General features: G+C 38.9%; 2 protein-coding genes across 3 annotated transcripts in view; one reads left to right on the top strand and one right to left on the bottom strand.

Annotated features, from left to right (window-relative positions):
- Positions 1 to 528: 528 nt before the first annotated feature.
- ARG1 (arginase 1) lies at positions 529 to 9,439 on the top strand. Its single transcript, XM_032407856.1, has 7 exons — positions 529 to 1,285; positions 3,647 to 3,821; positions 5,638 to 5,797; positions 7,349 to 7,443; positions 7,771 to 7,875; positions 8,074 to 8,210; positions 8,433 to 9,439. Exons 1-7 carry the CDS (start codon positions 1,150 to 1,152, stop codon positions 8,597 to 8,599), a joined length of 975 nt encoding a protein of 324 aa, XP_032263747.1. The 5' UTR covers positions 529 to 1,149; the 3' UTR covers positions 8,600 to 9,439.
- A 1,233-nt stretch (positions 9,440 to 10,672) lies between these two features.
- The window catches only part of MED23 (mediator complex subunit 23), a 41,378-nt gene continuing 39,779 nt past the window's right edge, over positions 10,673 to 12,271 (bottom strand). The window contains exon 30 of one of the 2 annotated variants that reach the window (XM_032407854.1): positions 10,673 to 11,936. In XM_032407854.1, coding sequence (XP_032263745.1) covers positions 11,769 to 11,936 — 168 coding nt within the window. In that variant the 3' untranslated portion in view covers positions 10,673 to 11,768. The remainder of the gene's footprint in view (positions 11,937 to 12,271) is intronic. The other variant, XM_032407855.1, reaches the window with a different exon arrangement.

Genomic DNA, 12,271 nt, shown 5'->3' with positions numbered 1-12,271 from the left:
TAACCCCAAATAACTTCCTGTGTCTACAAGCCTTGTTGGAAATTAGAATCAGAGAGCTACAGAAGAGAACTGTTTCTTTTGGCCGCTATTCTGCCAGGAAGCTGGAGAGGATTTATGGCAAGGAGGAAGTGTGTTCGCCTCTCTGACGTATAAAAACAGCAAGTGGAGCATTCTTGTCAATCCTGATGAATGAAGCAGGTCAGAACCTGAAATACCGGGTTGGTCTTTGTGAATTCAGCTCCCAGGTGATGAATTTCTGTGGCCTGTTTTCTCCCCAGGAGCTCAGCAACTTACCCCCGTGCAGATGTGCACGTAGGACACTCTCATGCCACACTTGATTTTTTCTTATGCTTTTTTTTTTTTTTAAGATTTATTTATTTGACAGAGAGAGAGACAGCTAGAGAGGGAACACAAGCAGGGGGAGTGGGAGAGGGAGAAGCAGGCTTCCCGCCGGGCAGGGAGCCGGATGCGGGGCTCCATCCCAGGACCCTGGGATCATGACCTGAGCCGAAGGCAGGCGCTAAACGACTGAGCCACCCAGGCGCCCCTCTTATGCTTTTATCCAAGTTGTTCTCTGGGTTTGCAGAGTAGCTCCACCACACCATCCCTTTTCCTGGAAACCTACTCATGTTGCAAGACTGAGCTGAAATGTCATCTACCCCATGTAGCCTTACCTGGCACACTCTGTCCCCGGCAGAGTTCGGAGCATCCTGTTTTTGTTGTTAGGACCTCTTGTATCGGCACTGAAACAAATCTCCCAAGTACTGTAATTGGGGTTAAATATACACATTCCCTATTAGCTCATGAGTTACTCAAAAACAAAAGGCCTCTCTTTTTAGTTGATTGCATCTCTGTCTCTCAGAGTGCTTTTGCACAAACTACATGTTCACCATGTTGATAACGTGGTGTCTGTCATGGGAAGAGGAGACACAGGTTCTGGGATCCAAAGAACCTGGATATGAACTAAGGCTCTGCCATTTGTTAGCTGCGTGTCTATAGGAAAATGAGATAACCTTTCTGATTCTAGATCCTCAGAGTTGACATGGGACTCATTCAGTCTGCCTCACTGGGATGATTCAAGGAGGTGGGGTAAATTCCTGGCTCTGGAGGAACTCAAAAAACAATAGTTACTCTTCAACTGATTGAAGAATGAAGAGTTTCTATTGTGGGCATCTGATCATGTCTGAATTATTTTATTTTTTAATCATTCAGCCACGAGGAGGGGTGGAAGAAGGCCCCGCAGCATTGAGAAAGGCTGGCCTGCTGGAGAAACTGAAAGAACAAGGTAATTTTTCCATTGAAAGATGATCAGCCTGATTTCCTTCCTGCTCTGAAGAAAGGAGAGGCTCCTGCTAAAAGGGAATGCATATGGAATAACATTTATCCCACAGAATTGCAGCACGAGTGGTGATTTTAGAAGTACATCCTATTAAAAAAAGCAGTGTATGGAGAAAATTCTCCATAGGTATTGTTGGATGAATATCCTCACTCAGATATTTTGTCTTTCCAGCCAGGCTATTGTATAAAAGAATCTGTGGGCTAGAACTGGGGTTGGGTGGGTGGTAGGGGAGTCAGGGGAAGTGCGAAGGAAAAGTAAGGGGCAGTAGGAAGTACTCCGCTAGCAAGAAGACTCCTGTTTGCAAAAGGAAATAAGACAGTGATGATGATGATGATGCTGGTGGTGGTGGTGGTGATAGCACATAGTGTTTGCACAGTGTGAATGTGTGTATGCATGTACTATACATATACATACATGAGCCTGCAGAGAGAAAATGATATAGAGTTTAAAAGTATAGGTTAAAGCAAATGTTGTCTTTACATATAAAATCCTGATGATGTGTTGGCGAGGACACAGAACAACTGGGACTGTCGCACGTTTCTGGTGGGCATGCTTAATGATACGGCCACTTTGGAAAGCAGTTTGGCAGTTTCTTAAATAAATACCCATCTGCCTTCTGGCCCATCAAATCTCCTCCTAAGTATTTACCCAGGAGAAGTGAAAACACATCCACACCAAGACTTGTACTTGAATGCTTCTAGCAGCATTATTTATAACAGCCAAAAGAACGGAAACAATGAAATACCCATCAACTGGTGAAGCAATAAATGACAGGTGGTACATCCACACTGTGGGCTCGGACTCAACCACAAAAAGGAACGGGCCACTGACAAGGGCAAGAACATGGATGAGCCTCAAAGACAACATGCTAAGTGAAAGAGAGCAGACACAAAAGACTACCTACTGTATGATTGCTTTTACATGAAGTTCTAGAAAAGGGAAAAGCATAGGAACAGAAAGCTCATCAGCAGTTGCCTTGGGGTGGGCGCAGAGAATGACTGCAAAGGGGCATGAGGGAACTTGTGGGGGTAATGGAAGTGTTCTAAATCTTGATTATGGTGGTGGTTACAAGACTGTAGATGTTTCTAAAACTTATTGATCTGTACAGTTAAACTGAATGAATTTTAGTAAATAAGAATTATATGCCATGAAGCTGAGAAAAGGAGGGGGAGAGAGAACAGAAGGGTTGTGTAAATGGACTGGACTAGTCTCTCAGTTAACAAGCATAATTTGGTCAGATTTTATATCAGGCTAAATCTCTTAAAGGTGTTACTGAATCATAGATATGCACAAACATATAATAAATACAATATACAATGACTGGTTAGTTCAAACACTGAACTGATCTCATGTCACAGTTTTACCTGAAGCTCTGTACCTTGACACCTAATGCAAGTCCTTCTAGGAAGTGCACCCAGGTCCTTAGGAACCTCGGGTTACCTGCAATATCTCCTTATTAAAAAAGTATAATAATTAAGCCTTTATTTCCTGAGCTCACTGAAGTGTTAAGCTCGTTGCTAATCATATGCTTATTGAATTCTGACAATACCACTGTGAGGCAGGTACAAAGCACAGGGGAGGGAGCTGAACTACTTCAGCAGGTAACAGATTGGATTGAAACCAAGGACTGTTAATTAGTCAGAAAATTTAGAAAATACTGGTGTAGGGCGCCTAGGTGGTTCAGTCGTTGAACGTCTGCCTTGGGCTCAGGTCATGGTCCCAGGGTCCTGGGATTGAGCCCCGCATCGGGCTCCCTGCTCGGCGGGAAGCCTGCTTCTCCCTCTTCTGCTCCCCCTGCTTGTGTGCCCTCTCTTGCTGTGTCTCTCTCTGTCAAATTAATAAAGTCTTAAAAAAAAAAAGGAAAGAAAATAGTGGTGTAACTGGTGCATTTCCTTCTGGGCATGTACATAATATATATATTTTTAAAAAACAATTTATTACAAATACGACACATGCTTATTGGAGAAATGTAGAAAGCACATAAGCAGGTAGGGCCACACAGAGATAAAGACAGCGAGGCCGCTCACTAAGCCCAAACCAGAAGATGATCACTGTCCTACTTTCGTGTCCAGCCTCACTGGATTGATTGCACAAGTGTTTACCGAGAGCCCAGTGTGCAGCTGAGATGACAATGTCAGGCAGAAGCACACACGGTTTCTAGCTTTGCAACTTGAATGGTCCTTCCTGATGTTTTCTTTGCTTATCCTTATAAAAGTACACTGTTTTGCAAGTTTGGAATCATCCTACACAGACTGTTTTGTAATCTTTTTTTATGTAGTGACCTAAAACTTTTGCTTTTAATTACAGAGTGTGATGTGAAAGATTATGGGGACGTGCCCTTTGTTGATGTCCCTAGTGATCCTCCCTTTCAAATTGTGAAGAATCCGAGGTCTGTGGGGAGAGCCAACGAGCAGCTGGCCGGCGTGGTGGCAGAAGTCAAGAAGCAGGGAAGGACCAGCCTGGTGCTGGGCGGAGACCACAGGTCCTGCCTAATGACTCTCTCTCTGAAGTCGGGCACAAAGGGCCTAAGGGGGTAGAAGCGAAACCGTGAGAGGAGAGAAAATACGAAAGGGAAAGTGCTGATCAATACTTTATACCGATCTGCCTTTTCTTCTTTTAATTGTTTCAGTTATTTCTTTTGGAAATAGAGACTTAGCTCCATTTAGAGTCTTGCATTACCTTTATTACAGCAGAAAATATATGACATGAATGGATTTCAGTAAAATATGCATCACAAACTTACATTCCTAGATGAATAAACACGAAGTTCCTGGCCGGGTTACTATACTTGATTCCTGATAGCAGGAACAACTCATTTAAGTCAACATTTGAAAGTATGTTTCCTGTTCTAAAAGTAATAATTTCAAACTTTTAAAACACACACACACACATAAATAAAATAGTAGTAATTGTATTTCCTAACAAACATTTCAAGTGAAATTGCACATCGGGCATATTTCCTTCCTGCCATACTGTTTCCCTTATACCTGATTTTAACAACTGTGTGATCCAGTGCTTTGTTCTTAACCTAAAGTACAGATTTCCTTATGTTACCTCATGGTATATATAAGCATAATTTTTACTGTTGCATATTTTTCATCAGGGTATTAAATCACTATACATATCCATATTGCCACATATTCAGGTAATTTTCAAATTTTCCTGATTATAAATAATGTGGCAAAGGCCCTTTCTGTGCATGAGCCTTTTTAATGTCTACTCTTGAGGTCCCTGAGTACATTATCAGAGGTCTGATCAGATCAGAAAGTACAAACATGACAATGGCTCACTTCAGCTCCCTGTTTTCCTCCAAAGCCAAACCATTTCCAGGGCTCCTGTGTGACAAAACTGCAATTGAGAAACTGGGGCTCACTTTCTTTTTTAAGTGGAAAAATTTGTACGTGGAAATGTTAAGAGTGGCAAACAGCCACAAGACAAGAAATCTGAAGGGGAAACAAATACCAAACTGGATAATCAATATCTAAGCTTCAAGGCAGGTTCCCCTCACTTTGAGCATCTACAAGTTCACAATTCCCTGAATGACACTTGACCATCCGCAGGTGGGAGAACACAGGTGCCAGATAGCAAATCCTAATCTTTTGACATTTTATGTAAGATATTACTTAGTGCTTCCATTCTGGCACATTTTCTAGAGCTTGGAGTGTTTGAGTTGAACTTTGAGAGTTCTGGACCAGGATAAGAGTGGGTCTTTAAATGTGTGGCAGGAGAGTAGGAAGTTCAAGCAGAGCTTCTGAGCACTGAATAGCAAGTGAGCACTCAGGAAATGCTGGTTGAACTAGATGCAAGGATTTCTGAGTGATGCTCCCCAATTGTAAAATAATCGGATTTTAGGAAAAACGGACTCTGTAGTAATTCACTTGAGAGAATGAAGTATTTACCAAGAGACATGAGAGTACAGGAAGCGAGCCTGATTTAATCTTGAGAATTAAATAGTGTCTCATGCTAAGGAATTTCCTGTGTGACTAGTGTTCTTATACAGATTTAATTTTTGGTTAAAACAATAATTTGCAATTTTATTAGAAGGTGGTTTCCAAAAAATAAAAAATCACAAGTTTTTTAGTAAGCCCATTGATGAAAACTTACCTTGTTAGTAATTAAGCATAAGCTATGCTTTTCTATTGTTATAATTGTTTAATTGGCACCTCCAGTTAAAAACCTGCCAGAAATACCAGCCATTTTGACTTAAAGGAAAACCAAGTGAGAGCACTGAGTTAATAGTATGATGGATGGAATAATATTGCAAACCTGATGTTCACACAAACTTTTTTCCTCTAAAGTATGGCGGTTGGAAGCATCTCTGGCCATGCCAGGGTCCACCCAGATCTGTGTGTCATTTGGGTGGATGCTCACACTGATATCAACACTCCAGTGACAACCACAAGTGGGAACTTGCACGGACAACCCGTGTCTTTCCTTCTGAAGGAGCTAAAAGGAAAGGTAAGGGGCTGGTTTGTATTCTATTAGAAAGGAACCGTCTCTTTAGCAAAGTCGAGGAGGTAGAAGGGAAGGAAGAACCCTGGTGCCATCTTATTTTTGGTGTAATCTCAAACCATTTTCTCAGCAGCCAATAAGCTAAGGGTTGGTGCATGAAGGAAGTGAGGCTCTGTGCCTCTACCTTACTTGATAGTTTGCAAACTGACTTTACATATATCTTCCCTTTTTATTCTTAAACTAATAACCTTTTTAGTATGTGGGGCAGAGAGTAATCCCTTATAAGCAAGTTAGCAGAGGTTCAGAGGTTAACTGACTTGCTCAAGATCACATGCCAAACACATAGCAAGGCAAGGGCCAGAACTGGTCTATAACCTACCTCTTTCTCCTACGTGACACACAGCCTTTCATGCTTCCCAAGCATCCCCTCCACATCATGGGACCTTTTTCAAAAATGGAGTTTTAAAATATGGATTACAATGGTTTATTATTTAACATCTTTACTGTGAGAAGTTCATATCTGTATCATAAGAGGAAGAACTAACTCCTTGCTCCCTAGAAACTTCTTTTCTACAAGATGTGAGATGACAGGGGCACCTGGGTGGCTCAGTTGTTAAGCGACTGCCTTTGGCTCAGGTCATGATCCCAGCGTCCTGGGATCGAGCCCCGCATCGGGCTCCCTGCTCTGCGGGAAGCCTGCTTCTCCCTCTCCCACTCCCCCTGCTTGTGTTCCCTCTCTCGCTGTGTCTCTGTCAAATAAATAAAATCTTAAAAAAAAAAAAGATGTGAGATTACATTCCAGATTAAGATTTAACATTGTGGTTCATATTCATTGATATTTTGTAGCATATCAATAAAACAATTTTTACTGATATAGCTATAGAATATTGGTCTTTATGATAACCTGGGGATTCAAACCCCTTGTTAAGTGCTCAGAAGTAACACTTTTTTTATTTTTTTATTAACATATAATGTATTATTTGTTTCAGGGGTACAGGTCTGTGATTCATCAGTCTTACACAATTCACAGCTCTCACCATAGAAGTAACACTTTCTGAACCAAGTTATAGGTTTATAAACTTGCAAAGTGTGTAGTTAGCACATGGCAATAGCCACCCTTGGCTCTAGGGCATTTGGAGAGCAACCGAAGCTGCTTGAAAATCTCCCCTAGTCACTCTAAGCCATCCTTGGGATTAAGTCCTACTGAGAAGAGAAATAAAGAAGGAAGCTACAAAAGTCATGAAAGCCACTGATTTCTTTATAGCAGAGTTTTGGGAAAGCAGGGCCCCGTGGAATGGGGCACAGAGAGGTAGATGCTGACAAATGATTCAGGTTGGGTCTGGGCCAGGGTGAAGGTGGGTAAAGCCAAAGCCATCTAGAGCACCACAAGGGGAGGGAGGCATTCTCTTCTGAATCTTGTATTGTGTTTTAATGATTTCCTCGAAATTTATGTTCTAAATATAAGATATATGCAATCCAGTAAGGGCCCTTAACTTTCAATGTAAGATTTGCTCAAGATTCATATATACTAATCAAATGGAAACATTGCAATTTTAGATCCCCGATGTACCAGGATTCTCCTGGGTGACTCCCTGCATATCTGCAAAAGATATTGTGTATATTGGCCTGAGAGACGTGGACCCTGGGGAACAGTAAGTTTATTCCTTGATGTGAAGGACCTTTATTTTCTCTCTTTTGCATGCTAGGCATGCTGGTCAAACCTATGAGAAAAAAATTATTTTAAGCACCAAGTATATATATCAATATCTATATACCCATACAAATATTTATGTCTATAAATCAGGTGATTTTTATACTAATTGACTTGCTGTTAAAAATACATTAATATATACATATAGTTCATAGGACTTAAATATTTTATGTATCTTGCCACAGTGATCTTTTCTTTAAAGGGAAACAAGAGGGCATAGAGTTAGACTATTAACTGTAGGATTATCTTAATATCTCCTCTTTCATAGCTACATTTTGAAAACTCTGGGTATTAAATATTTTTCAATGACTGAAGTGGATAAACTGGGAATTGGCAAGGTGATGGAAGAAGCACTCAGCTATCTACTAGGAAGGTATGATGCTTGTGTGTGTGTAACGTAAATATTAAAAGGACTTACTACTGATGTTAATGATTATTAATAAAGCCTTCATGTAAAATTATGGAACTTCACTGGATTGTTACTATTTATAAAGCAAGGTAAGAACTGTATTTATGTACTATGTATTAAACCACCAACTTTAAACTGAATTTCTTTCCCATCTCTTAAAAGAAAAAAAAGGCCAATTCACCTGAGCTTTGATGTTGATGGATTGGACCCATCTTTCACACCAGCTACGGGCACACCAGTTGTGGGAGGTCTGTCTTACAGAGAAGGTCTCTACATTACAGAAGAAATTTACAAAACAGGTAGGTAAAAATTGGGATGCATAAAGAAGCAAGTGTACACATGGCCAGGATATATTTATACCATCTGATCTGAAAATCAAGCCCCATTGGACACTTCCAGAATGCCCATCACATGATGCAATCACGAGCGGTTTACACTCCTGGATAATATTTCAAGGCAGGGTACTGAATTAAAAATGTCAACTATTTAACAAACTACATTATTTTCCATTGTTGTTATAGGGCTGCTCTCAGGATTAGATATAATGGAAGTGAACCCCTCTCTGGGGAAGACACCAGAAGAAGTAACTCGAACAGTGAACACAGCAGTAGCAGTAACCTTGGCTTGCTTTGGAGTTGCACGGGAGGGTAATCATAAGCCTATTGACTACCTTAACCCACTTAAGTAAATGTGGAAACATCATGTAAAAATCTCACAGCTAATGTCATAATTAGTCAATCTTAATAATTTACTTAAGCTTACAGTTATCCTCCCAAAAATTTGGTCTTTCTGAAAAATGTTCTGCCTCGGTGAATATTGGTATAATTAATATAAACTATCAATTCCCTTTTGGTGTGAAATTCAAGATTTGGAAATTCTAAGTTTTGTGTAATTAAAAACACACATAGAGTGGGACTCCTGATATCAGAAAAAAAAGCTACCCCACTTGAAAAGGGACCATATTCCCATGTTGTTCAAAGATGTGATTTTTATAATAAACTCTTTATATTAAGATTGTATTATGTCTATATGTTTCTAAACACATGGATTTACTAAGGATTTCAAAAGCTCACAGTGAAATCATCATCCCCAAAACATTGTAAAACTGGTGAGATGAAACTCTGCCTCCTGGTTTCTTCATCTGTAAATGGGTAATGGTAAGGCCTTGTGAATCTCCCAAGTTCATTAATGTTAGATGACCATGTTTTACTTTTTCTAAACCTCAGACATGATATTGGCTTATATTTTAAGCAAGGCTGCTATTCAGGTAGCCTTTTGGGAGGTAGAAAAAAGAAATCAAACTGCTATTTGTTTCTAAAACCTTCTAATTCAGATAGGAATTTCACCTAAAATTATCTGTGGCTTACAAACACTCCCACCGTCCCTTCACTCATTGCAATTATAGTGTCTCATTGGCTGAAATCCTTAAACAACCCCAAAACTCATCTTGGCTCTGGAATATAGTGAGGGAAATGGAATAAAATAAGTAAGAGTAAACTACAGTTGACCCTTGAACAACATGGGTTTGAACTGCATGGGTCCATTTACACACGGATTTTTTTTTTGGATATAGCACAGTAATGTAAATGTTTTTCTCTCTCTTATGATTTTAATAACATTTTTTCTAGCTTTATTGTAAGAATACAGTATATATACATATTATATATGTAATATTATCAGCAGAATATGTGTTAATTGGCTGCTAATGTTATCACTAAGGCTTTTGGTCAACAATAGGAGTCAAAAGTTATAAATTTTCGACTGTGTGTGGGGGTCAGCACCTCTAACCCGTGTTGTTCAAGGGTCAGCTGTATAATCAAAACCAGGGAAGCAAACTCTTCCCCTTCTCCCCAACTTATACAGAACTCCAGTGGACTCTGTAATGAAGCCAGTCCCATGAAAGGATTTTTATTGCTGTAGTAGCTATGTGTTAAAGAGCCTCTATCGTCTGATTTTTCACATGCAACCCAGAATCTTAAACCTAACTGATACTATAAACTCTGTAAGATAAATATTTTACTGAATTACTTTTAGGTAAGAGCAATTGTGATGGACCTTAAAGTATAATGTTCAATAATGTAGGCACATGGGGTTATTTAAATTAATTAAAGCTTAATAAAATTAAAAATTCAGTTCCACATTTCAAGTGCTCCAGGCATGTACAGTTTCTGACTCTGTATTGGACAGAACAGATACAGAATATTTCCACCACTGCAGAAAGTCCTATTGGACTTTTTTTTTTTTTCCCCAGAAAGAAAAAACTCTTAGGATGCAATGAATATAAAGGCGTTGTTTTCCCCTCAGGTGCATTCTAAAACCAAATAAATCTATCTTCTTCTAATGTCTGATTAACAATTCTTTTAAAAGCCTATTTTGGGAAAATCATATCCCCATATTTTTAGTAAGAGAGGAAAAAAGGTAATTTTTAATAAATTAACTGGAATGTATTTGTCCTTGAGAAAGTGGTACTGATTTTCATTTCCTTTAATTCTATTTGTATAATACCAGTGTCACAATTATTCCCACTCTATGATCTCAAAGCAATATATTCTTCAAGGCAGCAAGAATATATTGAAACTATGTTAAAAGTAATACTTGAATTCATTTCTAGCATAAAATTTCTGGAGAACTTGCATGGCAAATAAAGATTTAATGATCAGAATAATATGAACCACAAGGAATATAAAGGTCTAAGAAGGATGTATTTGGAAATAAAGATTTGAAGTATAGTTGGTCAAGCTTCTCTGATTCTTAAAAAAAAAGAATATAGTAACTCTTAAGTCCCAGGCCAATGTCCGTCACCATCTGTAGGGTACAACCCATAAGAACTGTTCTCTGTTACGACCCAGTTAGCATACTGCCTGGAATACAGCAGACACTCGCTCAGATCGAGTAAGTAATCAGTTTATTCATTCAGCAGATTTTACCAATTACTTTTTAAGTTTTTTACAATTTTAATGCCGTATCCCGCTCCCCCAAATTAACAGTTTGTCTCTCAAAATCTGATAAACCCTAAACCAAAATGTATGCTATATTTAAAAATATAAATACTTAAAAATTTTAAGATTATAAAAATTTAAAGAATCGCATCATTGGCTAGATGAAAGTGCCAACCTGGAAAAGCAATTAATTTATTTTTAAAAATAGAGATTGCAGAATCACCATTTAAGCATGATTTTATTAAGTTTATGCATTTCTATGTTATTTTCTTACATGGCTTCCAACTCATTTCATACAGTAAGTTCAAGTCCACAGCAAAGGCAAAAACTTGCCAATCTGCCTTGATAGAAACATTAACCCATTTATTTGGAAACCTATGGTAAAAACTTTAAGCTGTTTCTAAAAGAATATGAAACTGTGCTCCTGCAATGCAATGAAATCTAGAGTCCTTCACTTGACAAAAATCTCTTATCCCAAAGATAAACCAAGAGATTTATGTATAAAATGATTAGGTAACTATTTTACATGTGTGGTGCCTTTAAAACAATGTATTTGAAGACTGAAGTCATTAATAATAAAAATTAAAAATAAAACCAGTGGCTAGAATAGGAAAGATTGAAAGTATCTGATAAAAGTCATTTGATCCCAGATACCTCCATATTCCTAGGTAGCTCTAATAAATTGTTATGGATATGAGCAACATGTAGCTTACTTGATCTCTTAGAGACAAAATATAGATAGGGAGATGGGAGTTATAAAGTATCAATAGATTCATCATTAGAATCAAAATAAAACAATCTGAACCTCACTGCTTCTACTACATCACTATGTAGGCTTGATCATGTTCAGATTTAATAGATTTGAGTCCACTTTCAAAGACAGATGTGTTTCCCTTTTCACCACCACGCACCTGGATTTCACTGAGTTACTGGTAAAGACCCTGGGACCTGATTAGACTGAGGTGCCGGAGACCCACTACTCATGGCTTGTGCAGGCACGGCAGCTGGCTCCATCTTGCTAATGTGTGTGATGAATCGAAGACGAAGTTTTAAAGCTGGTTTTAAATTACAGATAATCTTCTCTACCTAAGAAATAAACACATTAAAAAATATTTTAACCAGAGAACTTCAATTTCCCACTTTTTTTTAATAATTTTTTTTTAAAAGATTTTATTTATTTAGAGAGAGAGACAGCAAGAGAGGGAACACAAGCAGGGGGAGTGGGAGAGGGAGAAGCAGGCCTTTCGCCAAGCAGGAAGCCCAATGCGGGGCTTGATCCCAGGACGCTGGGACCATGACCTGAGCCAAAGGCAGACGCTTAATGACTGAGCCACCCAGGCGCCCTCAATTTCCCATCCTTAAAGATGTACTTTATACATATCTGGAGATAATAAAATCAGGGAGTGGAGTGGGCTGGATAA

This window comes from Phoca vitulina, unplaced genomic scaffold (assembly GCF_004348235.1).
Source record: "Phoca vitulina isolate PV1807 unplaced genomic scaffold, GSC_HSeal_1.0 scaffold9, whole genome shotgun sequence".
Lineage (NCBI taxonomy): Eukaryota > Metazoa > Chordata > Mammalia > Carnivora > Phocidae > Phoca > Phoca vitulina.
Note: the sequence above shows the minus strand (reverse complement) of the source record. Positions and strands in the feature narration are given on the sequence as shown.